This window comes from Macaca thibetana, chromosome 7, assembly GCF_024542745.1.
Source record: "Macaca thibetana thibetana isolate TM-01 chromosome 7, ASM2454274v1, whole genome shotgun sequence".
In the NCBI taxonomy this organism is placed as follows: Eukaryota; Metazoa; Chordata; class Mammalia; order Primates; family Cercopithecidae; genus Macaca; species Macaca thibetana.
In genome coordinates this window covers 34948694-34973606 of record NC_065584.1, presented here as the reverse complement: position 1 = coordinate 34973606, position 24913 = coordinate 34948694, and the positions used below count along the sequence as shown (strand labels likewise).

Here is a 24913-nt window from a genome sequence, read left to right as displayed (position 1 = left end):
GGTGAATACGCTGAGGCCGAAAACAGTTTTGAGTGCTCCAGATTATCCAGTGAAGCCATGACCAAAGCAAGGTCAGGTTCATCGGCTCAGCGTTTCCCATTCATTTCTCAGTACGGTGGCTGACAATTCCAAGATGTAATCTGGCATACTCTCCATGTAGGGGCCTAAGCACATCCCTCCCTTCAGAGGAGGGGAGGAGGTAGGATGTGTTCCTCTGGGTTTAAGGGAGGGATAAAAGACTGTGGCAGAGGACCCAGCCCCACAGTGGGAGTAGGAAAAGAAGGAAAGGGCATGGAGCTCACTGGGCTCCGTGTCAGGGGGCCCAGAGAGTTTTTTGGGTTTTTTTTCATTTTTTTTGTTTGTTTGTTTTTGTTTTGAGACAGGGACTCACTCTATTGGCCCGGCTGGAGTGCAGTGGCACAATCATGGCTCAATGCAGCCTCAACCTCCCAGGCCCAAGCAATCCTCCCACCTTGGCCTCCCAAGTAGCTGGGACTGCAGGCACATGCCACCATGCCTGGCTTTTTTTGTAGAGATGGGGGTCTCACTATGTTGCCCAGGCTGATCTCGAACACCTGGGGTCAAGTGATCCTCCCACTCCAGCCTCCCAAAGTGCTAGGATCACAGGCATACCATGCAGGTGAGCTACCACACCTGGCCACCTGGGGGATTCTTTATGGGCTCACTGTGTGATCTAGGGCAAGTCATCTCTTCATGCCTCAGTTTCCCCAATTATACAATAGGAATTCATTCATTCTATCTAAAGCATTTATCTAGTGCTGACTACACGGCAGGCTCCATGCTAGGTAAGCTACAAAATGGCTACAGTCCCAGCCCCAAATGGACTTTCCAGTCTAGGGAAGGGAAGACAGATTTAAATAATGTGCATATATTATCATATAATTACAACTCTTCTCAAAACAGTGGTAGGCAAGTTCAAAGTACTATGAGACGGTGTTAGGAGGGAGTTTTCCCTAATCTGTGGGCCAGGGGAGGCCTACATGAGGATGTGAGCTGAGGGAGTTGAGATGTGGAGGATGAGCAAAGGCTGGCCTTGTGAATGAGGACAGAGGGGAGGGAGGGAAAAGGGTCTAGGCAGAGGAAACAGCATAAGCAAACTCTCTGAGGCAGGCAGAGGAGTGTGGCTTGTCCAGGGAGCAGAAAGGCCAGTGTGACCAGTGCTCAGTGGCTCAAGGAGAGATGGCATAAGATGGAGCTAGTAAGGGGAACAGCTACCATATTACACAGGGTAACCCCATCTCCTCTTCCTTGTGGTGATGTCAAAGATCACAAACATGGTGAGAAGGCTGAGAGAGCGGCACGCACTACACCGTCGTCATAACCATCGCTGTTTAAGCCGCCTGCTGGATGACACCTCTGGCCTGTCCTCAAAGCAGGGAGCCCGGGGTGAGCCACCAGGCAGCGATCTTCTACCACTCTCCCCTGGCTAGAATGTTCTGCTCTAAATCACTGGAATCAGGACACTTCTAGTCAGCCAATCCATCCAAATAACTCAAAACAGGTCTAGTAAATTCTTTTTTGACTTCTCTACTAAGTTTATTTGGGAAGCCACCAGCTGACAGCATTTAACTGGTCTCTGGGCCAGCCTTAACCATCTAACAGAGAAAGAGCATTGTCTGCCGGACATGACCTCTGGCCCACAACTAGGAAATATCAGCCCCCATTCACAGTATAAGTCTCTTGAGTTCCTGACCTGGAGGCAGGAACACTAACAAAAGCCGACCGAGAGAGTGACAGGTCAAATGCTCTGCAGCCTTTGGGGCAAAGACACAGTATAAATATAAGGTCTGGTTATGACCGTTGTTGCTGTTCGTAGAACCATCTTGCAAACTTTCCAGGTCTTGAAGTCACTTAATCATGGTAAGTTCCAAGTGCCTCAAATTTAAAGGTCATTGCCTCTGGCATCTCGGTACAACTCCGACTCTCATTTTTCATTATAAGGGTATTTATTACCCGCAATATGGACTCTGGGTTGGAAGGTGAAAGACTGGAGGGGGCAGCTGAGCTAGTCCCCAGAGTGCCACATGGCCTCCATGTCTGGGAGTAAACTGACTTCTCTTTTCCCTGAGGCTCCATCCTCCCTCTGCCATCAGCTTCCCTGTGACTCTAAAGTCTGTGTCTACGCCGCAGGCCTCGGATGTGATGGCGGCAGACCCAATGTGTCTGCATTTCCTGCGATGCGGCCCTGTCACCAGAAGCCTCTCGACATAATTCAGGAGGAGCCAGGCGTTTCTAACAAACAAAGCTTGTTTCAGAGCTCAGGAAGTGGAGGGGCAGTCCTGTATCAGGAGTCGGGGACGGGGGCGGGGTGTCCAACTACAAAGTCAGCTGACCCCCCCAGTAACAGACATGCATTCCTTGTCCAAGGACATTATCTGGAAAATAAACACATTTTAAAATAACTTTTCTCCCTGTTACTCTAAACAGTCTTTATGGTGATAACAGTGGTTTGTGGTTGTGTTTAAAAAAAAAAAAAAAAATCCTTTTTAAAGACTACATTATCTCTGGCCTGGAATACTGCAAAAATCTCCTGATTTACCCCCTTCCATTGCTGGCCCTGCATCCAATCTCTTCTCCACGCAGCAGGCAACAGGATCTTTATGAAATATAAATTCACAGCCCTGATCAAAATCTTCCAAATGGCTTCCTTCTTTATATCACATGGAACCAAAAGCCACTTCCCTGTCCTGTGGGAACTGGGTGGTCTGGTCTCGGCTCACCTGTCGAAGTCCTGGGCTCTTTTCTCCTTGGCACAATACTCCGGCCACACAGGTCTTCTGTTCTTTCAACAAAACCAGCTCTGGCCTGTCTTGGGGCCATCACACCCACTGCTTCTCTGCCCAGAAAGCTCTTCCCCAGGACCATCACTTTCCTGACTCTTCTCATCCCATAGGGTTGAGGTTAAACCCCTCAACTCAACCAGGCATGGTGGCTCACACCTGTAATCCCAGAACTTTGGAAGGCCGAGGCGGGCGGATCAGAAGGTCAGGAGTTCGAGACCAGCCTGGCCAATATGGTGAAACCCTGTCTCTACTAAAAACACAAAAAATAGTTGGGCGTGGTGGTGGGCACCTGTAATCCCAGCTACTCAGGAGTCTGAGGCAGGAGAATCGTTTGAACCTGAGAGGTGGAGGCTGCAGTCAGCTGAGATCACGCCATTGCTCTCCAGCCTGGGTGACAGGGCGAGACTCTGTCTCAAAAAAAAAAAAAAAAAATCCTCATCTTCCTCAGGAACTCTACTCTGATACTGAATCTTCATACTGTTTGTTCTCATGGATTTTATCCTAAAATGCAATTATTTTACTTGTATTCCTTGCTTCCTGCCTGTGTGTCACATTAGAATATGAGTGGAGTGGACAGGTCTCTCTCGGTCTCTGTGTCCCCAGCACCCAGCACGGTGCCCGCACAGAGGAATCCGTCACGAAACTTCGGTCAAATGAATGAATGAATGAATGAAAAAGCATCATCCATTCTCTACGTGTGTATTTTAATAATGCAAAGTCAATAAAAACACTAAACTCATTTGACTTCTGGTCCTGGCTTTGTCTTCTAGCACAGCAGACCCATGCGGTACACGCAGCAGACCTTCGGTTTACATCTGAGATGATGGTGGCGTGATGAAGACAATACAGCACCAGCCCAGTGCTGCATGAGAAGAACTCAAGCCCACCACCAGCTTTAAAGGGAAAGGGACCCGTGTCCCCAGAGCATCAAGGCTCTGGGCAATGGCTCTGCCCCATTCACTGATTCTGTCAAATTACATGAACTGAGCAAAAAAATACTCTAGCAAGTAACACACAGATGACAGACCTTGACTTCAAAATCTGAAAGTCACATACACACACACAAGGAAGAAAGCAGTAGGTGGCTTAAACACCAAAGGCAAGAAGAGATCCCTGTGGCTGGAGGGGAGATCAAGAAAGGCTTGATGGGGAAGGTGGCACTGGGGCTGAGCCTAAAAGATGACTGGGATTTGTACAGATGGAGACGGAAGAAAAGGCATGCCAGATAAAGGGCACAGCGGGACCAATGGCATGGAGGGAAGAAGGCAGAAGAACAAGGGGGGAAAGGAGTAGTGGAAAATAAGCCTGAAAACTAGGTTAGGAATGGAGAGGACAGGCCTGGGAAGGTCACGCTCATCGTTTTCGATTTATTTAGTGGGAAACAACAGTTTTTTAGCAGAGTTTCACTCTAGAACAAAAGGTCAGCTAACAAAGTAGGACATGTCAGAGAGAGGAAGAACCGGGGACAGGGCGATTCCTGGAATCTGTTCCCTCATGCATCCATTCAACAGATATTTATGGTGCACCTGGCAAGCACCAAGCACTGTTTGGGTGCTTGTGAGATATTAGGGAGCAAAACTGGCAACAGGTCCTGCCCTCGAGGAGTTTACATTCTACTGGAAGTAAACAGACATAAACAATAACATAATAAGTAAGTAGATGATGTAAATTAGAAAGCACATTAGATGATGGTAAGAGTGATGGAAAAGAACAAGAAAAGCAGAGTGGAAACGGGAGGCAGGGGCAGGCAGGGCAAGGGTGTGGGATGAAGTGCAGCGCGGTCAGGGACATCTCTGAGAAAAGAGGAAGGCCAGGCACTGTGGCTCACGCCTGTAGTCCCAGCACTTTGGGAAGCCAAAGTGTGTGGATCACCTGCAGTCAGGAGTTTGAGACCAGCCTGGCCAACATGGTGAATCCCCATCTCTACTAAAATACAAAAATCAGTCAGAGGTGGTGGCGGGCGCCTGTAATCCTAGCTACTCAGGAGGCTGAGGCAGGAGGATCGTTTGAACCCAAGAAGCAGAGGTTGCAGTGAGCCGAGATTGCGCCACTTCACTCCAGCCTGGGCAACAGAGCAAGACTCTGTCTCAAAAAAATCAATCAACAAATAAATAATAAAATATAAAACCTAAAAAATGAAGAAGGTGAGGGTGAGAGGCAAGTGGACGTCTGGGGAAACGGCCAGGGCAAAGGCCCAAGGGCTGGGGTAACCTGGCGTGTTCTGGGAGGAGCAGAAGGAGATCCTTGTGCCTGGAGTGGAGCGGGTGAGGAAAAGAGGAAGAATGGAGTCAGAGAGTAGGGAGAAGGCCCTGAATTTCACTCTCTGACAGCAGGGGCGGTAGCGGGTTCTGAGCACAGGAACGATAGGAATAGACTTAAATTCTAAAAAGCTCCCTCTCCTGTGATGTATCTAGACAACAGAACACTATTCAGCATTAAAAAGAAATGAGCTATCTGGCCATGAAAAGACATGAAGGAACCTTAAATGAATGTTAGTAAGTCAGAGAAGCCAGTCTGAAAAGGCGACATACTGTGAGTCCAAGCATATGACATCCTGGAAGAGGCAAAACTATGGAGATGGGGAAATGGCCAGTGGTTGCCAGGCATTAGGATGAAGGGAGGGATGAACAGGTGGAGCTCAGAGGATTTTTAGGGCAGTGAAACTTCTGTATGATACCATAAGAGTGGACAGATGCCATTACACATTTGTTCAAACCCATAGAATGCACAACGCCAAGAGTGAACCGTCATGCAGACTTTGGATGCTGGGTGATACGATGAGTCAGTGCAGCTCACCTATGATAGCAAATGTGCCACTCTAGTGCAGGATGTTGATTATGGGGGAGGCTATACCAGGGGTATATGGGAAATCTCTGTACCTTCCTCTTCATTTTGCTGTGAACCTAAAATTGCTATTAAAAAATATTTTTTTAAAGACTGCCTCTCAAGCATTAGCAGGGAGATCACTGAGAAGGCAACCACAGCAGTCCACACAAAAGATGACAGCAGCTCGGGCCAGGGTAGCAATGGTAGGTGTGGGGAGAGGGGATGTGGGAGAACTGGGCTTATGTTGAAGGCACAGTCACCAGGGCTCCTGATGAGCAGGATGTCAGGTGTGAGAGACAAGCAGGAGTCAAAGATGACTCCAAGGTCCCTTAGACAAATAAAGGTGACAGTTAATGAGGATCTTCAGCTGCAGCTCATGGAAAGGAAAGGAAGGAACAAACATAAGCCATGTTGTGGCAACTCAATGGAAAAGACTTGACAATTCATCTTAACACAGGAATGGCAGAGAAGGCCAAATTCTGTGATTCATTCAATGCCTTTATCAAGACTCAACTCTATCCAGCTTGGGAAAGGCCCTGGGGACACAGTGGTGAGCATGACAGCATCGCCCCTGGCTTGATGGAACTTACCAAGCCAACTAGCAATGTATTATTCCATTATTATGCATTTAATTGTAGTTTCAATAAATTAATATATAAATTAATAAATTTATTGAATATTAAATATACACAATAGGTGTAGCATAAAATATAAACATTTAATATGGAATATAAATTAAATAGAAATACAATTTAATTTTAATAATTTAATATTTAACTACCAATGCTGTTATTGCATAATAGGATTAATTCATATTACAATACTCCATGGCAAACATTGTATTAGACAATGAGAATTCCGGACAAATAACAAATAAGAAATGGTAGGTGTGAAGTCGGGTGCAGTGACTCATGCCTGTAATCCCAGCACTTTGGGAGGCTGAGGCAGGCGATCGCTTGAGGTCAGGAGTTCGAGGCCAGCCTGGCCAATATGGTGAAACCCCATCTCTACTGAAAATACAAAAAGCAGCCAGATGGTGGCACATGCCTGTAATCCCAGCTACTCGGGAGGCTGAGACACAAGAATCGCTTGAACCTGGGAGGCAGAGGTTGCAGTGAGCCAAGATGGAGATCGTGCCACTGCACTCTAGCCTGGGCGACAGAGCAAGACTCTGTCTCAAAAAAAAAAAAAAGAAAAAGAGGTGGTAGGTGTGCACCATTATAATCCCATTCAGTGAGAGTTTTAGAAGTGGCATGGGTAGAGGGTGGGACCCATGAGGACAGAGCAGCCATCCGCCTGAAGGGTGAAGACTGCATGGCCTTGAGGAATGGCTGGGCGCCGCTGGGAAAGGGAGTGTGCAGTCGTGGGGACCAGCGAGGCTGGGTGTGAGGGTGGGGGGCAGGCGAGCCGGAGTCACATGGCCCTAGCTGGAGCAGACACTCCCACATTTCAAGCCTAGATGAAGGACTCTTGGTTCCATGGGGACAAGGACTCAGACTGTTTTGTCCACCCTGTGTCTCTGGGACCCCACACAGTCCCTGTGTTCACTAGGCTCAACAAATTCACTTTGGATAGATAGACAGAAGAGAGGGAGGGGAACCGAGGTGAAGGCAATGAATGACTCCTTCAGAAGACAGGTTAAGTCAGAAAAGAATTTGGGAGCTTCCTGGCCACTATAGAAACGAGGCAGTCTGAGACTCAGCCCCGGCCCTTGAGGGCAGGATCCGGAGCCAAGCCAGTGCTGGAGTTCTGGAAGCTGTATGGAGACAGGAACCCTCTGTGGGGTCCCCAGCAAGTGCGGGAATACCTGTATTTCCTGGATGCTTTCCTCCTCCCTGGCATCCACCTTCTTCTCAACCCCCTCGCCGCGGAGCAAGGCTTCCAGCGTGGTGCTTTCTGAGGTGAACCCATCCTTCTTCAGGGGAAGCTCCACTTCTGAAAAACAAAGATAGAAAGGCAGGTCAGGCCACTAGAAGCAGGCGGGGCAGGAGGGACAGTCCTGGAGGACACACAGGGCCCAGGGCTCCTGAGGAGGACTCCTGGAGGGAGAGGAACACTGGGGCCCCGTCCAGCTTTTCCATCTCCATTTCATAATCCAGAGATAGATTCCGATCACGCCCACACCCCCAGAGGAAGCTGAGCCAGAGCAGAAAGGGTGTGGGGTGGATGTGGGCTCACATGGCCATGCTTCTGCCTCTCCAGCCAGGACATCGGGCAAGGCAGGCGTCGGGAGCCTGGAGCCCTCACTACATCCGCAAAGCGAGGATAACAATGCCCAACCCCACAGGTGGTTTTGTAAGGAGAAATGTGTTCAATTGCGTTAAAGTATTTTGAAAACTCAAGCAATGCACAATGTTGGCAACCAAGTATGCTCATTCCCTCCTATCCCAGCTCTTGTCTGGCAACCCCATGACCTCCTCATGGCCATGCTGGCTGCCCAGCTCTGGCTTCCTCCATGAAAAGTTAGTTCAGCCTCAGAGAGGCTATTCTCATCAACCCAGGGGGAAACGAGAGCCTCAAAAGCCACGGGAAGAGAAGGAGCAAGGGCAAATGCCTCACAGGCCCCGGATGAGCAGAGTGGCCACTGCACGGCCGCACACCACGACCTTTTTTTCTGAAGGTATCAGGAGTTTGATCAGCTACCTGGGGCTTGAGGTCACCAAGCCAGCAGAGAAGTGGCAACCCGAGCCAGCCCTGCCCAGAAGAGAGACCGTAGAGAAGCTGAACCCCTTCCTCCAGGTGTCCCAAGCTCCTGACCTCACAGAAGTTGGTGTGTTTCTTTCTTTTCTTTCTTTGCTTCCTTCCTTTCTTTCCTTTCTCTCCCTCCCTCCTTCCCTTCTTTCTTTCTTTCCTTTCTTTCTATTTTCCTTTCTTTCCTTTCTCCCTTCCTCCCTCCCTCTTTCCTTCCTTCCTTTCTTTTCTTTCTTCCTTTCTTTCTCTTTTACAGACAGGGTCTTACTTTGTCACCCAGGCTGGAGTACAGTGGCACTATCATAGCTCACTGCAGCCTCAAACTTCTGGCCTCAAGCAATCCGTCTGCCTCAGCCTCCCAAAGCACTGGGCTTACAAGCAGGAGCCACCATCCCCTGCTGTTTTTTCAATTAAACATACCAACCTAAGGTACAGGTGATCATTCTGATTTACTACAAAATATTTCTTCAACCTCTCCTCTGATCCTGCACCTCATACCCCCACACTGCCACAATTTGATATGTGGTCCCTACCATTGTGCCAGGTAAGCTGGGAGCAGGAACTATGATGCAGTGGTGCCCTAGAAAACAGGAGAGATGAATGGCCCGCCCTTGTGGGGGTATTGAGAGTTTAGTGTAGGGACTATTTACAGAGATGGGGGGAGGAGATTAAGGGATCCAACAAGGTAAAGCACCCCAGGTGGGTTTGGGGCAGGGGTGAGGGTGGGGAGGAGCCATGACCACTGCTGCTATTTTTGGAGGGACAGAGGGAGAGTGCTTGCAAGAACCTAAAGACAGCACCATTAGCAGAGCCCCGGGACAGGAGCTGTGGCTTGCAGAGGCCAGGAACCAAGGGAAGGAACAGCCCAACCACTCTCTCCATCCATCCTGCATCGGCCTGCTGCGTCCTCTCTCACACACCAACCTTAAATGGAAGCAAGAAGGGAAGGGAGGCCCCTTCACACAGCCTACTGAGGTCCAAGCAGGGTGAAGACGGAAAAGCACGGATCTGCAGGGGCAAATGGAAGGAGCAGCACCATCGAGCCTGCTCCACTGGGCTCTATCCCGACTCCAGCAGAACCCTACCTACACTTTCCATTTCCTCCACCAGAAACAGAGAGAGTCTGACCAATCTACGAGGAAGGGGCACGCGGGCATCTATTAAAACTGAACAAATGCACACCCGTGGGTGACCAGCCCCCAGAAAAAGAAGGTGGGAAGGAGAAACAGCATCTAAAATCTCTTGAGAGACAAAGTCTTTGGGATTTTTCTTACCTAAAAAGCAGAGCAAAGGATCCACTTCCTATCAAGGAGCGCTACCACAAAATCAACCACCTCTGGATCCATCTACTCATTCAACAAATATTTACTGAGTACCTGCCATGTGACCACCACTGTGCTGGGACTAGGGATACAGGAGGCGAACCAAATAAAGACAGGCCCTGCCTTTAGGAGGCTTCCAATCCAAAGAGACAGGTACTAAATGCTAAATACAAAATCAAAATGCAATTACGAATTGTCTTAAGTGCTATGGAGGAAAACGACAGAATGAAATGTGAAAGAATAAACATAGAGGGGTCTACCTTAGATCAGGGAGTCAGGGAAGGCCTGTGTGATGAAGTTACATTTAAGGTGAGTGTCAGAAAAACAGCCAACTGTCTGCTTTAATGAGTTCAGGGTGTGCAGCTCCACAGCCTGCTCTGATGACATATTACTCTTTCTCCCAAGTCAGAAAAGTCTTCCAAATGTCTAATTTAAAGCAATTAGCGTGTGTTGCCTCATGTCCTGTCCTCAGTCAAAAGAGAACAGCTGGCCACGATCCCTCAAACTTATAATAATCATATAAGTTGAAGTTTATATTTTAGTATCCCCCTTAGCCTTCGCAGCACTAAATAAATCCTATTTATTAGTGTTGTTTCCCAGAATTGTACAGCATTTTAGAGCTAGAAAAGACCTTACAGATCATCTAATTCAATCATCTCATTTGGTAGATGAGTCACCCGAGACCCAGAGAAGTTAAGTAATCACCAAAAGCCACACAGCAGGATGAGAATGCAGCTGAATGATCTTTCCGAGATGTCACTGAAATCTTGACAAGGGCCCCCACTCATTGTATTCTTATTAGTGGTTGACAGGCTCAGACTGAGCCTGACTGGGCTTTGGTACATCCGTGTACATGCAGAGGGCTTGGAAAGCAGCAAACATTCAAAACTTAGCAGCTGTTACTGCTACATATCAATCCCCACTACACCCAAGAGCACAGTTATTAACCCATTTTACAGATGAGAGCAGTGTTGCTTGTAGAGGTTGAGAACTTGCTTGATATCACACAGTTGGTAAGAGGCAAAGCCCAGCCTTGAACTCAATCTGCCTCCAGACCCAGTCACCTAATTAGGCTGCATGGACTCCACCCTGTCTCTCTGTGGTCCTTCCTTGAAAAATCTTTGTCCAAACCTTTATGCATTTTCATTGCATTCTGAGACTCACTCCATAGTTTCCATATTTCAGGATAAAAGGCAGATCTTTAGCTGAGGATGAGGGCAGTTTCGTGTCATGGTTTTGGGTTCTGCTCTATATGACCATCCCCATGCAATGTTCCCCATTCTGCAACAGTATTTACCCACTATAGAATGTTCCATCAATAGTGAACTTCCCCCTTTTCCTTCTCCTGCTCCTCCTTCCTCCTCTGCTACATATGCCTCCATCCTGCTTTCCCATAATTGAATCTACTCTCTTGGTCCTCTTTAACCAAACTTTACCAGATAGGCACAGTAGAAGAATCAAGAGGGAAAACAGAACCAAATGGGAAAAGTGAAATAGAAAAAGCAAGAAGGGATCTCCAATAGCATCGAGAGTCCAATCCCTTAAACAGGAAAGTGAAGCACAGAAAGATATAGAGATTCTCCCAGGGTCACAGAGACATTTAGTGGCATCATGCTTCCCTAATTACCACAATATTTGATTGGCTCCTATAGATTCTGCCTTCAGACAGCCCTGAAGTCAAACCCTAGCCTTGCCATGTATTAGTAAAGGGATCATGGGCTAGCTATGTAACCTAAGCCTCCATTTCCAGATGTGTTAAATGGGTGTGGTCATAGTATCTATTTCACAGTGTTGGCAAATCAAACATGGTAATGCACTGCATAAAGAAACTCTAAAATAATCCACACAAAAAAACTAGTGTGTTAAATAGGGTAGAAGATGAGGCTTATTAATTTTTGTTTTATTCTATTCAAAACTTAGATTCAAAATTAGATCATATATGTAAAGAATCTACGGCATTGTAAGTATCCTAAAAATGCTAGATGTAATTCCCGAAGTTTGAATAGTTTTTATTTCAGTGTTACAGCTGCACTGTCCAACAGAAATATAATACGGGCCACTTATGTAATTTTTAACTTACTAGTAGTCACATGCACAAAAAGGAAGAAAGTCAAGTGTCATTAATTTTAATAAGATATTTTATCTCATCTGGTATTTCTAAAACATTGCCATTCAACATGAAATCAATATAAAAATATGGATGCCAAATTTTACATTCTTTTATCTGCATTGTCTCCAAAGTCTGGTGGGTATTTTCCACTTAGAGCGTATCTCAATTCAGACTAGCCACATTTCAAGTGCTCCATAGCTACACGTGGCTACCAGCTACCACAATGGACAGTGCAGGTTTGCAGCATTAAAAGTAACATTGACTATGACTTTGCTTCCAAAAAATGGAAAGAATTTTACTGTGGTTCTTAATGTTGCGTACGTAATACCTGCTGAGTACCATTCCAAGAGAGTTCTAGCGGACCACTGCAAACCCTGGTTGCAAAGCATGATGGGTAAGGCCTGCAAGGTCAGAGTGAAAGGGCAGCCATCCCTCCCTACAAACACACACAGGGTGCACTCTGCCTCCTGACCACAGGAGGTCCCAGAGTGCAGGGGAAAGAAAGGTAACAGGTTCAAGCCCTTGCACAATGTATGTCCCAGACACACTTCTATTGAGCCCTTAGGGATTTCATGTATTCAATTTTATTTGATTATGGCCCATCTGGATATAGGATTTAATATTTTTTTAAAGTGTACTCATTTTGAACCTCACACAAATTTGGGGCCCACATAACCCGACAGGAGCCATTGAATCTTTAACATTAAAAGAAAATGGTCCAAAACACACACATAATTCATCTTTAAATTAGCCTGATTTTATACACATGGATATAAACCCATGGATCGTTACTCTCTCCACAGCGGCAGCAGCTGTCACCCAAGCCAGCCGCCTCCCTGGGCCCCCGTAAGCAGCTCTGCCTCTACTTCTAATTGGGAACAGAGATACTCCTTGGGTGACTTCCAGCACGATCCATCACACCAGAGACAGCTTCTGTGCAAACCGAAGCAAATCGGTTTCTAAATAAGAAAAAACCTCCTAGACAAACAAGGATTGAAGCATAGAAAGTCTTTTTTAAAAAAAACAACCAAAAAAAAGCACAAATAAAAGCAAAAAAAAAAAAAAAAAAAAAAAAAAAAGGTCCAGCCAAGAGCAATGGCTTCTTCTCTTCAGGGCTACAGACAGGGCAGCCATCCTCTTGGGTGCAGATCAAAGCCACAAGCTTTTGACACAGGTGCCCCAAGCCTGCCACCCAACGCACTGAAAGCAAAGCTTCCACTGGGTTGTTGGAGCCACCGAGCTCATTAACAGGATGCAGGCGAGATGAGTCTGAAAGTGCAACATGGGAGCACAGTGAGTAATTAAATCCCAGGTCATTTAAAAATGCAAACGCCACGAATGTCATGAGCTCCCCAAGCCTCTGCCTCCTTCTCCTTCGTTATTTGGCTCAGGATGGAGGATTGGAAACCTGAGAGTCGTATATGGATTATAATAAAATATGCCGTATAGAAAACAGATTAAGACAGTTCTTCTTTGGGGAAATATACAAGGAGAGGAGCTGTCTGTTAGCTGTCGAGTTTGCAAGAGATCCCATCTTTCGGGAGGCAGTGTGCTCTGCCAACAGACAGACTGCCCCAAGGGAAATTGTGGTGAAGCACCCCGACAAGGCACATCCATCCGTCCATCCATCATGGGCTCCCTCTGACGCAGGGGCCTGGAGATAGAGTTATGGTGCAAAAGGGAGGGAGAAATCCCACAGACAATGGCAAAGAATCTTCCTGCTAGATCATGAGTGCTCAATTTTTTTTAGCTGCCTCTAGTTTTCCTTTAAAAATACAAACGTGCAGTTTTCTCGTCTGGGTGCTTATTATTTTGAGGAGTTAAGCCCATCATATTTCCTTGGATTTATACATCAACTTACACAAAGGAGAAAGGAGCTTAAGAATCATTATTTCATTTATCCCCATCAGACTGTCAGACTCGTGAGGAGGGAGAAGGGAGGGAGGCATTGTTATCTCTCACCTCACAGGGGAAGAGACTGGGGAGGGGGGTCAGAGACCTGATTTCCTAAGATGGTGGCAGGCCTAAGGATCCATCTGCTCATTCCCTAGGGGTGCCACTTTCTTGGCTGCCTTTGACTCCCTGTTTTGTGACTCATAAAGCTCAAAATAGATGAGGTTCACATTGAGGACCCATCACCCAGGCTGCACCCCGCAGGCCCTGTTACCACTTGCTTTAGAATCTCAGGATATCCATACAACAGGAGGACTCATCCCTCCCCCATATGGCCTCGGCTGTGCCTACCCTCTCACCCCTAAGTAGACATGCCAGGATGGGTGCCAGCATCCAGATATCAGGACCACAGATAAGCTTTCTCCCACCCCGAGACACAGAAAAACACCCACACTGCCCAAGGAAGCTCACCACTGAGCTGCCGGCAGACCAGGTAAATGCAGCTACCAGGAGGGTGAGGACGGGGAGGGTGGTGGGAGTGGACCGAGTGCGGGCAGCATTTCCAAAGGCAAGGTCAGGGAATCAGGAGAGGCTGGTCAGATGGTACAGAGTATCAGTTAGACAGGATGAATATGTTCTGGAGATCTGTTGTACAGCATGGTGACTCCAGTTATTAGCAATGAAAATTGCTAAGAGAGTCGATCTTAAATGTTCTCACCCACACACAAAAAAATGACAAGAATGTGGAGTGACAGATACATTAACTAGCTTCATTTAGTCATTTCACAATGTATACATATATTTAAACATCACATTGTATGCCATAAATATATATAATTTTTATTTGTCAATTATGCCTTAATAAAGTTTGGAGGGAAAAATAATAATAATAAATAAAAATTCAGGCTGGGCGCAGTGGTTCATGCCTTTAATCCTAACATTTTGGGAGGCAAGGCGGGTAGATTACTTGAGGTCAGGACTTTGAGACCAGCTGGCCTACGTGGTGAAACCCCATCTCTACCAAAAAACACAAAAATTAGCCACGCGTGATCGTACACACCTGTAGTCCTAGCGACTCGAGGGGCTGAGGTGGGAGAATCACTTGAACCTGGAAGGGGGAGGTTGCAGTGAGCCAAGATCATGCCACTGCACTCCAGCCTAGGTGACAGAGTGAGACACTGCCTCAAAAAAAAAAAAAAAAAAAAAAAAAATGCATAGTTTAAAGGAATACAGACAACTGGAAAGTGCAAAAAGCTGCTCTGGGGTGAACTCTCAGCTCCATTACCCTAAAGCACACACTTGGCCTTGATCTCCTATCTGTAAAACTGGGAGAACAAAACCCACTTCCCACTAGTGTTATGGGGCCAAAGAAGATAACACATGTGAAGTGTCTGGCACAGGTAGAATGCTCAAAAAGTGTCAGCTCCCTTCTTTCCACCTCCTACAGTTTCCCTCTCCTTGTGCTTTTCAGCAAAAACCCCTCACCTTTCTGACACTCTAAGACCACCAGACATGGTGAGTGAGGCACAGCTAACCCCTCCACGGGCATGAACCCAGCGGGGATGGAAACAGATGGAATCTGAGGCAGGTAAGAGGATGGAAGAGGCTGAGAATGAGACGCAGCTGGAAAGCAGAGACACTGGTGCTGCTCCAAGTCCAGGGTGGCCATTGCTCCCGCAGCTTCGGGGGAAAAAAATAATGGCAGAGCCACAATGGAAGATAATCTACTTTATCCCTTCATTTGACAAGTAATTATCAAGCACCTACTATGTATCGACTCTGTTCTAGGTGCTGGGACAATGACTCTGAAGAAAAGAGACAAAAATCCCAGCCCTCATAGAATTTATATTCTAGCAGGAGAGAAACAATGCATGAAGCAAACAAGTGAAACCTTCAGTGTGACAGATGGTAATCAGTGCTTTGGAGGAAAAACAGAGCCAAGGAGGAGAAGTTGGAGTGTCAGGGTGATGGGAGGGGGTTGCACTTTTAAATGTGGCCAGGAAAGTGCAAGCCTGAAGGAAGAGAGGGAGGGGGCTTCGCTGACATCCAGGCAAAGACGTTCCAGGCGAAGGAGCCTTCAGCGCAAAAGCTCTGAAGCCGGCCCATCTGCCTGGAGCAGGGTGAGCCAGGGGGATGATAGGAGACCAGCTTGGGGAGCTACAGGGACACTGAAGGCCATGTAGGCACCTGCAAGAATGTTGGTGTCCACCCAAGTGCAATGGCAAGGCGCTGGAGGTGTTGAGCAAAGCATGATATAATGATGCCTACATGTTAACAGAATCACTCTGAGAATAAGTGAAGGGTGTCGGAGCAGATGTGGGGTGACCAGTGAGGAGTTACTGTAAAATGTTTGGAGCCTCTTAATGAGTCTGGTGCTTGAGGAGGGAGCTATGCACAATATGGACAGAGCTCTGTCCTCATGGTACTTACACTGTGGTTCTCAGATGTGTCCTGGGGGCAGTAGGCACTGGGGAGCAGTCCCCTGAGCAGGGGGCTTCCCCACCAGTGAACCAGGATGGAGGCCAAGTAGGGAGGCTGGTGTCAGTGCAAAGGGGGCAAAGGTGTGAAGCCATACCAGGGTGAGCCCATGGAGGAATGGTTCTTCAAGAAGAAAGTGGACCAGCCTAGCCCAAGGGCAGGGAAAAACATCCAGCCACATGGGCCTGGCCTGGCATACCACAGTTTAACAGGTGTAGTAAATGCAGAGAGGAGGCCTTCCGAGTTCATCTCTGTGCCCTGGGCCATGGGTGCCTCAGGGCTGAGTTCTGGGACATAGGAGTGAGGTCCCACAGCCAAGTTCTAGGTCATCTATAGACAGGGAGCTTTTAAAAGGCTTTAAGACAGATCTGGGCATGGTGGCACATGCCTGAATTCCCAGCTACTCAGGAGGCGGGGGCAGGAGGAGGATCACTTGAACCCAGGAGTTCAAATATAGCCTGAGGAACACAGCAAGGCTCGTCTCTAAAAATAAATAAATAAAATAAAATGAATAGACTCTAAGGCAGAATGAGTTGCCATTCTGGGCCAGATGGCACACACTTTTCCAGCGAGGCAGCGAGCTATCTGCAGCACATTCATTGTCGGTGCTGGGGACGGGCACTGTGTTGCAGAGACCCACCCGGCAGTGCAGTGTGGAGGTGGCATCACAGTGCCTCCTCACACTTGCCAAGTCCTCCACCCTCCATCCCACACCCTCTCAGAATAACCCTGCAAAACCACCATGACCTACATCTCACAGATGAAGGACTGGGGTAGGAGTGGTTAGGAAATTGTCCAACATCACAAAGCCAGTGGGTGGAGGGATGAACCTAGGCCTTGTGATCCCTGTTTGGTGCCTCTCCTCCAGCAGAACAAGGATATTTGGACAGGGATGACCCCTACAACCCAGAACCAAAGAGGCAAGATGGCAACACTTGGGTCCCCCGGCCAGGCTGGGAACCGCAAGGGAAGCCAAGGTCAGCGGCCCCAGCCCTCTCCTCCCCGGCAGAGCCTCCCTCATCTGTGCAGCGGAGATGATGAGAGCTAGGTCATGTTCTCCAAGGTTGAGATCAAACACCAGATATGTCTCTTCCCCTCATCCCTTTAGAAATCTTTACTGCCCGTGGACCATGTGCCAAGCCTCATGCCAGGGGCTAGGGATACAGATGAAAAAACGATAGGCCCTCATCATCCAGGTGTCCACCTCCCAGCGGGCAGAGGTACAGGTGAGGTGCCCACCTCCCAGCGGGCAGAGGTACAGGTGAGGTGCCCACCTCCCAGCGGGCAGAGGTACAGGTGAGGTGCCCACCTCCCAGCGGGCAGAGGTACAGGTGAGGTGCCCACCTCCCAGTGGGCAGAGGTACAGGTGAGCAGGCGATGGCATAACTGGGTGATCCCTCCAACTCACAACCCATGCTCTACACGTAGCTCTGGCAGGTCCCACAGCAAAATATGACCATGGACACTTGGCAGCAGCCGTGCCACTGCCCTGCCCACTGCCTGCTGCCGGCCCACCTCCTTGGCCAGCCCAAGCTCCCAGAGCCCTGCAGAATACCAGCAGAGCTGGGGAACATGGGCAGAGCCAAGGACATCCAGACTTCGTCCCCCAGTCCCTGCTCCTTTCCTGAGACTGACAGGAAGGCAAAAGAAGCAGATCACTTCCAGCACATAATAGACACAGCCTGAGTGGGGGCTGCATGCCCTGCCCTCCTCGCTCCAGCTCCCCTTCTCATGAGGCCAACCAGAGCTGACGAAGCTGCCGGTGCAGGCCTCCAGATGGATGGCTGCAGGCTCTGACACTGCAGGAAAGAGATAAATGACTGGTCATTTCCCCCTGATGCACTTGAAGGCATCCATTCTCCCAGCCGTACCAAGCTCAGGCAACCCCCCCTGCCCAGAGACAGATAAGCACTGACAGATGGGGGTGGGAGCCGGGGCGTCCTTCCCCTTCGGAAGGACACAGCCAGACTCCTCTGCAGGCCGGGAGAAGGTCGCATTGTCCATTGGCTCACACCTGGCTCGAGGCTCCACGGGTCCCTTCCTCCATCTCCCCCCTCTTGCCCACCCCCGCCTGGCTCATCCATCTGAAGAGCACACGGCAGAGGGGGAAGGCTGGGGGCAGAAGGAGCCGCTGACAGGCTCATCAATCTCAGGTTACATGCTTGGCACCTCGGCGTTCCTTAAGTTGTTCCGGGACTGGGAGGGTGTCGGAGGAGCCAGGGGCACTGTCTTGAGGAGAAGAGAAATCGCACTGAACATCAGAGAGCAAATGGTGGAGAAGCCTGGAGACTATTAAAATGTGGGCCATGTACAAAAGCAGTAGGGAACTAATTAAGATGCAGGATTTTCAAAAGCTGGGGAAGTTGGCCGCAGCCTGCTCCCATCTGTAGAGTTCTGGCAGTTCGGCGCAGCAGGGACAGCACCCTGGGCGGGTGAAGCAGGCCTCACCACCCCTGCTCGAGCAGGCGAGACTCAAACCCTCCATCTGGATAACCCCTTTGGGGGATACTCCTCTGCAGGCCCCTATGCCTTGCTTGTTGGCCAGTCTATGTCCCTCTCTGCTTTGGGTCACCTAAAGCCACTGCCGTCTTCAGGGAGCCTGCCCTCTTGTTTGAGTTTCCCCCAACAACATGTGATGGGGCGATCATCCTGGTCATTCATCCCCAGTCATTGAAGGACTGCCAAAAACAGAAAAAACACAAGAGAAAGAACCCTATCCCTGGCTGCCCTCCTTCCCATCACCCTCAGAATTCGGCAAGGGTGGCAAAGAGCCAGGCTGCTCCCCGAGTGTCCTGGAGCAGAAGGGATCGACAAGGCCTCAGGTGCATTCCAGGTGCGGGAGGAGCGGCAACTCTAAAGCCCTTTTCATCTGCGGGTCCAGGATAAGCGAGTGTGTCGGGCCTTGAAGCAACATGGCACCAGCTCCAGCAGGCTCCCCGTAGGGCTCTGTCCTTGGCATCACCACGATCCCCTGGGAAATTAGCTTCCTAATTCTGTGCCGCAGTTTCCCAACCTCTAAATGAAGATAATATCTGTCCTAGACCATGGGGACCGAAGGTCTGGGGTTGAAAGATGCTAAATTGATGTAAGCAGACTATCTGGGCATTTACTCCAAGGGGACACAAGTAAAAGTTTGTTCCCAGCCTTTGTCTTTTCTTCATTCAAAAAAAAAAGAAAAAGAAAGAAAGTGAAGTTAAAGGCCTCTTTTTTAATCAGCTGGCTTTTGCCCAACATCTGCTGTGCTCCCAGGCCTTCTGGTGGATATTTACTCTCCACCTTTCTCTTCTGCCAGCTCCACTCCCCCTTCACAAGGACAGAGCCCTTTTCTTGGGGAGATGGTCCGGGGGAGGCCCCTTGGTGGCACCAGGCCCCTGCCCAAGTCTTCGTGTTGTAGAATTGTGATGTCTACATCATGAAACACCTTGCGTTTGCCTCTGTGGCCAAGTGAAAGCTGCAGAGAACACTGAACTCAATTGTCAGTCAGTGGGGAGAAATAATGTTGTGTGTGTTGTCCTTCAGACGCCCAGGCAAGTAGGAGGTTGCAAGATGTTTATTTAAGACTGACTGGAGGGGCGACGTTTGCCGTGAGAAACACATAGGTCCAGGGACACCGAGAACACTTTCAAATTCCAAAGAGCTCTTCCCAGGTCTCAGGCCCTTCCTACCCCATGCAGACAGATTTTTATTTTCAGCAAATAGTAAAGAAACAGGGCCGGGCACGGTGGCTGATGCCTGTAATCCCAGCACTTTGGGAGGCTGAGGCGGGTGGATCATGAGGTCAGGAGATCGAGACTACGGTGAAACTCTGTCTCTTCTAAAAATACAAAAAATTAGCTGGGCATGGTGGCGGGCACCTGTAGTCCCAGCTTCTCGGGAGGCTGAGGCAGGAGAATGGCATGAACTCAGGAGGCAGAGCTTGCAATGAGCCGAGATCATGCCACTGCCCTCCGGCTTGGGTGACAGAGTGAGACTCATCTCAAAAAAAAAAACAAAAAACAAAACAAAAAAACAAAACAAAAAAAAAAACACAACAACAACAAAAGAAACAGAAGTGGGATGGTGCATTTACCACACTGGAGGGGTGAGGACAGCAGGACAGGGGAGTCACTCCAGGAGGGAATAACTTCACCCAGGAACAAATGACTCGATGTCAGCCAAGACCCAGCTCCCCACTTTTTTTGAGACAGGGTCTCCCTCTGTCACCCAGGCTGGAGAGCAGTGGTGCAATCACAGCTCACTGCAATCTCAACCTCGTGGACTTCATTGATCCTCCTACCTCAGTCTCCCTAGTAGTGCCACCCTACCAGTGCCCACTACACCTGGCTGATTTTTCTATTTTTTGTAGAGATGGGGTCTTGGCATGTCACCCAGGCCCAACTCCGCACTTTCCAGCCTGGAATGTCCACTCATTCCACATGAGCAAAGTGCTTCAGGGGACTGAATCAGAAAAGGATGGTTCTGTGGCCCTGTCCTCAGATCTTCTCCAACAGCCCTCAAGATTCTTGAACATGCACCCCCCTCTCTTTGCCCTGACCTGGTTTCCTGACAGGGCTCCGCAGACCTGAGGTCAACGACAACTCTGACCCTCGTTACCCCTGGACTTTGTTGCTGAAACCTGCCCATCACTGCTGGACTCAGGCAGGGACAGAAAGGAATACAGGAGGGACAAACTGAGTGTTGGCATAAATTTTTTGTGACATCTCCTCACTGTCCATAGGACTCTGATGTGGAAGGAAATTCATGCCTTGAGACAATTCTGCTCCAGGCCAGTGGCCCCTCAGTCTCTCAAAGAGCAGGCAGACTGTTCTCCCTCTTCCCCGAGGAGATGAGGACATGTCAGGGTATACTGATGGTGGAACCTGGGCGGGCTTCAAGAGTCCTAGGCATAACTAGATTCCTGGAGCATCTTCTATCAAAAGGAGCTCAGGGAGCTCACACAGGAGGCTGGGAGGGAAGAAGAGGAAAGGACAGGCATCCTTAGGGGCTGGGTGGTGGAAGGCACCAAGGGTGGGGGGGTGGGTTGGTTTGGGGTTTGGTTTCTTACAACATAACCTCAGCCTTCCAGTTTCCATAAATTTAAAGAGATGCAGCTCAGAATGGGCAAATTATCACTCTTCAGCAAGTTTTGCCCAGAGGATTATATACAATGTTGTACCATTTGCTTTTTGTTGTGTATTTTGTTTTTATGCCACTTAGCAATATATCTTTAACATCTTTCCATTTTTTTCTACTCATTATTTTAAAGGACAAAATAATACTCCATTCATAGAATATACAAGTACTATATATTTAACTAACCCCCTATCAATGAATCTTCTGGAAGTTTTCATTCTTTGTTGTTATTACAAACCATGCCACAATAAAAAATATATATCCAATATATATTATATGCATATATTTATTTATAGAATAAGTTCCTAGCAATAGAATGTCTGGGTCAAAGGGCATGTGTGTTTTAAATACCGGTAGGTACTATTCATTGTACTTCAAAAGGTCATACCAATTCCGTTGCAATGTGTAAAAGAGAGCCTCTCCCTCCATCTCCACCTCTGTTCCCTTCACCTGCTCCCCTCTCCTTGGGAAGGTCAGCCTCAGTCCACCCAGCAAATGGTCCTCACCTCCTAGGAATTTGCAGCAAATTCTCAAGAGACTCTGGCCAGTGACTCTATCCTGAGTCACACACAAAGTATCAGCCAAAAAACTGAGCTCTCCTTGAGCCCAAATCAAGTGGAATAAAAATAAGAGATAGTCATTATAAAATACTGCCCAAGTTAGCCCTGTTAGCCCTCCTGAGGGAGGACCTACCCCCAAAAAGGGAGGAGTCCTCTCAAGTGGAAACTGCATTTTATGAATGATGAGGGCAGAGCCTCTGGAAGTTGGGCAGGTGGTACCCTCAAAGGGACCCCCAGCAGGGGCACAGAAGAGGGGCTGAGATCTAGCTCGTGCTCTACTAACCCACCAGAAAGGGCATCATACATTTTGTAAACATCCACCCCCCAGGGGGCACCACCCTCCACTTTTACACAAACAAACCATATGGGCTAGCCGAGGCCCTGGATGAAGTCACTCTTCTGAAATTTTGGCCTCCGCAAAAAATTGAAATGCAAACTTGCGTCACCTCTGGGAAGACAGTGGGTACATTTCTTTGACTGCTCTGTTTCTCATTCTCTAGATGGGCCCTGGCTGCTTGGAGGTACCAGGCTGAGGCTCGTAACCACTGACTCCAGGGCACTCCGACATCCTCTTCATTCACCACCCACAGCTGCAGGCTGGCGTGGTGGTACATTCTGGGAGCCAGGCGCAGCCCCGGCTGTTCAGACTCAGAATAGGATTTGGAAATGACAAGCATCTGGCCTAGGGTTTGTGGGGGTTGTTTTTGTGTTTTTAGTAGGCCTAGTAGTAGGTCTGTTTACCCAAAGAGGGGAACAAGTTCCTCTGAGAAGGTGCTCTGCCATGTGACTCATTCCAGCCCCGGCTGTTCATTGCTTCTCAGCATCTGGGGACTGGTGTGGAGGAGTAAGCCTGCCTTGGGGGAACCCAACTTTTCCCCTGAGGGCCGATCATCACAAAGGCTGGCACCTGTCTCTGCAGATGGGGCCCTTCCCCAGGACCCTGCCCATCCCTGGGGTGAACTTTCACCACTGGAAATCTGGTCTAGCCACTTCTGCCTCATGCTTGGGCAAAGGCTGAAGAAGCCTCTCAAATGATCACAGATACAAGACACCATGTGCAGGTGGGGACTTGGCTACAGCAAACTGCTAGTCCTAGGTTCTTCCTTTCCCTTCCCCTTGCATGTCACGGCAGGCCCGATAACGGGGCATGGCCAAAGCCAGCTGTGAACTCAGCTGCTCCACGTTCGTCCACAGGCCGGGCATAAACACTGGCAGGCCAGTGTGCCCAAAGTAAATGTCTTTAGGCAGAAGGCACAAATACTCGAGAAATAGCTGCCTGCCTCAGTCCCACCAACATGGGCTTCTCAGATACATGAGCAGCACAGAAAATTCTCCTTGGCTCTGTCCACAGCCTGATTTCCCTCACCTCTAAAATGGGCTCACAACCCTCTTACCTCTTCCTTCCCTCTCTACCTCCCAGGGCTATGGTAGGGACCAAGGAGCTGACATGAAAGAAAATGCTGTATGAACTACAGCGTGCTCTTCAGACTCTGGTTATGATGATGATGATTAACCAGAGTGTCCCATCTCCTGGGTGGCAGCGATTGGTGTTGGGGGGAAATAACCCCAGCCAGCTAATCTGTCCTTCCTAGGCCTCCTCTGCCACAGTTGTTGAGGGGGACTGCCTTTCTTTTGGGTATGGTATGTGCTGAGACTGGAGCTGCTGGCAGCCCCCTCACTTGCCCTATGAGGAGAAGAGAGTGTTAGAGGTACACAGAGACTGGCTGGGTGTGGTGGCTGATCCCTGTAATCCCAGAACTTTGGGAGGCCCAAGGCAGGAGGATCACTTGAGGCCAGGAGTTTGCAACCAGGCTGGGCAACATAGTGAGACACCCATCTCTATAAAAAAAAAAAATTTAGCTGGGTGATATGGTTTGGTTCTGTGTCCCCACCCAAATCTCATCTTGCAGCTTCCATAATTACCACGTGTTGTGGGAGGGACCCAGTGGGAGATGCTCACATCATGGGGGCGGGTCTTTCCCGTGCTGTTCTCATGATAGTGAATGGGTCTCATGAGGTCTGATGGTTTTAAACACAAGAATTTCTCTGTGCAAGCTCTCTCTTTGCCTGCTGCCATCCATGTAAGATGTGGATTGCTCCTCTTTGCCTTCCACCATGATTGTGAGGCCTTCCCAGCCACATGGAACTGTAAGACCAATAAACCCCTTTCTTTTGTAAATTACCCAGTCTCAGGTATGTGTTTATCAGCCGCGTGAAAACAGACTAATGCAGTAAATTGATACCAGTAGAGTGGGGCATTGCTGAAAAGATACCCGAAAATATGGAAGTAACTTTGCAACTGGGTAACAGGCAGAGGTTGGAAAAGTTTGGAGGACTCAGAAGAAGACAGGAAAATGTGGGAAAGTTTGGAACTTCCTAGAGACTTGTTGAATGGCTTTGCCCCAAATGCTGATAGTCATATGGACAATAAAGTCCAGGTTAAGGTGGTCTCAGATGGAGATGAGAAACTTGTCGGGAATTAGAGTAAGGGTGACTCTTGTTGTGTGTTACCAAAGAGACTGGGGGCATTTTGCCCCTGCCCTAGAGATTCGTGGAATGTTGAATTTGAGAGAGATGATTAGGGTATCTGGTGGAAAAAATTTCTAAGCAGCAAAGCATTCAAGAGGTGACTTGGGTGCTATTAAAGGCATTCAGTTTTATAAGGGAAGCAGAGCATAAAAGTATGGAAAATTTGCAGCCTAACAATGCAAAAAAAAAAAAAAAATCCATCTTCTGAGGAGAAATTCAAGCTGGCTACAGAAATTTGCATAAGTAACAAGAAGCCCAATATTAATCCCCAAGACAATGAGGAAAATGTCTCCAGGGCATGTCAGAGGTCTTCACAGCAGCCTCTCCCATCACAGGCCCGGAGCTTTAGGAGGAAGAAATGGTTTTGTGGGCTGGACTCAGGGTCCTTCTGCTATGTGCAGCCTAGGGACTTGGTACCCTGTGTCCCCGCTGCTCCGGCTGTGGCTGAAAGGGGCCAATGCAGAGCTCAGGCTGTGGCTTCAGAGGGTGCAAGCCTCAAGCCTTGACAGCTTCCATGTGGTGTTGAGCCTGTGAGTACACAGAAGTCAAGAACTGAAGTTTGGAAACCTCTGCCTAGATTTCAGAAGA

At 48.6% G+C, this 24913-nt stretch overlaps 1 protein-coding gene across 2 annotated transcripts in view; it reads right to left on the bottom strand.

Moving 5' to 3' along the window:
• Positions 1–24913, bottom strand: part of DPF3 (double PHD fingers 3) — a 278067-nt gene that overhangs the window by 106802 nt on the left and 146352 nt on the right. For both annotated transcript variants that reach the window (XR_007727553.1, XM_050798846.1), the window contains exon 4: positions 7438–7565. Coding sequence is in view for 1 of the 2 variants with exons in the window: in XM_050798846.1 (XP_050654803.1) it covers positions 7438–7565 (128 nt within the window). In the remaining variant the exon portion in view is untranslated. The remainder of the gene's footprint in view (positions 1–7437; positions 7566–24913) is intronic.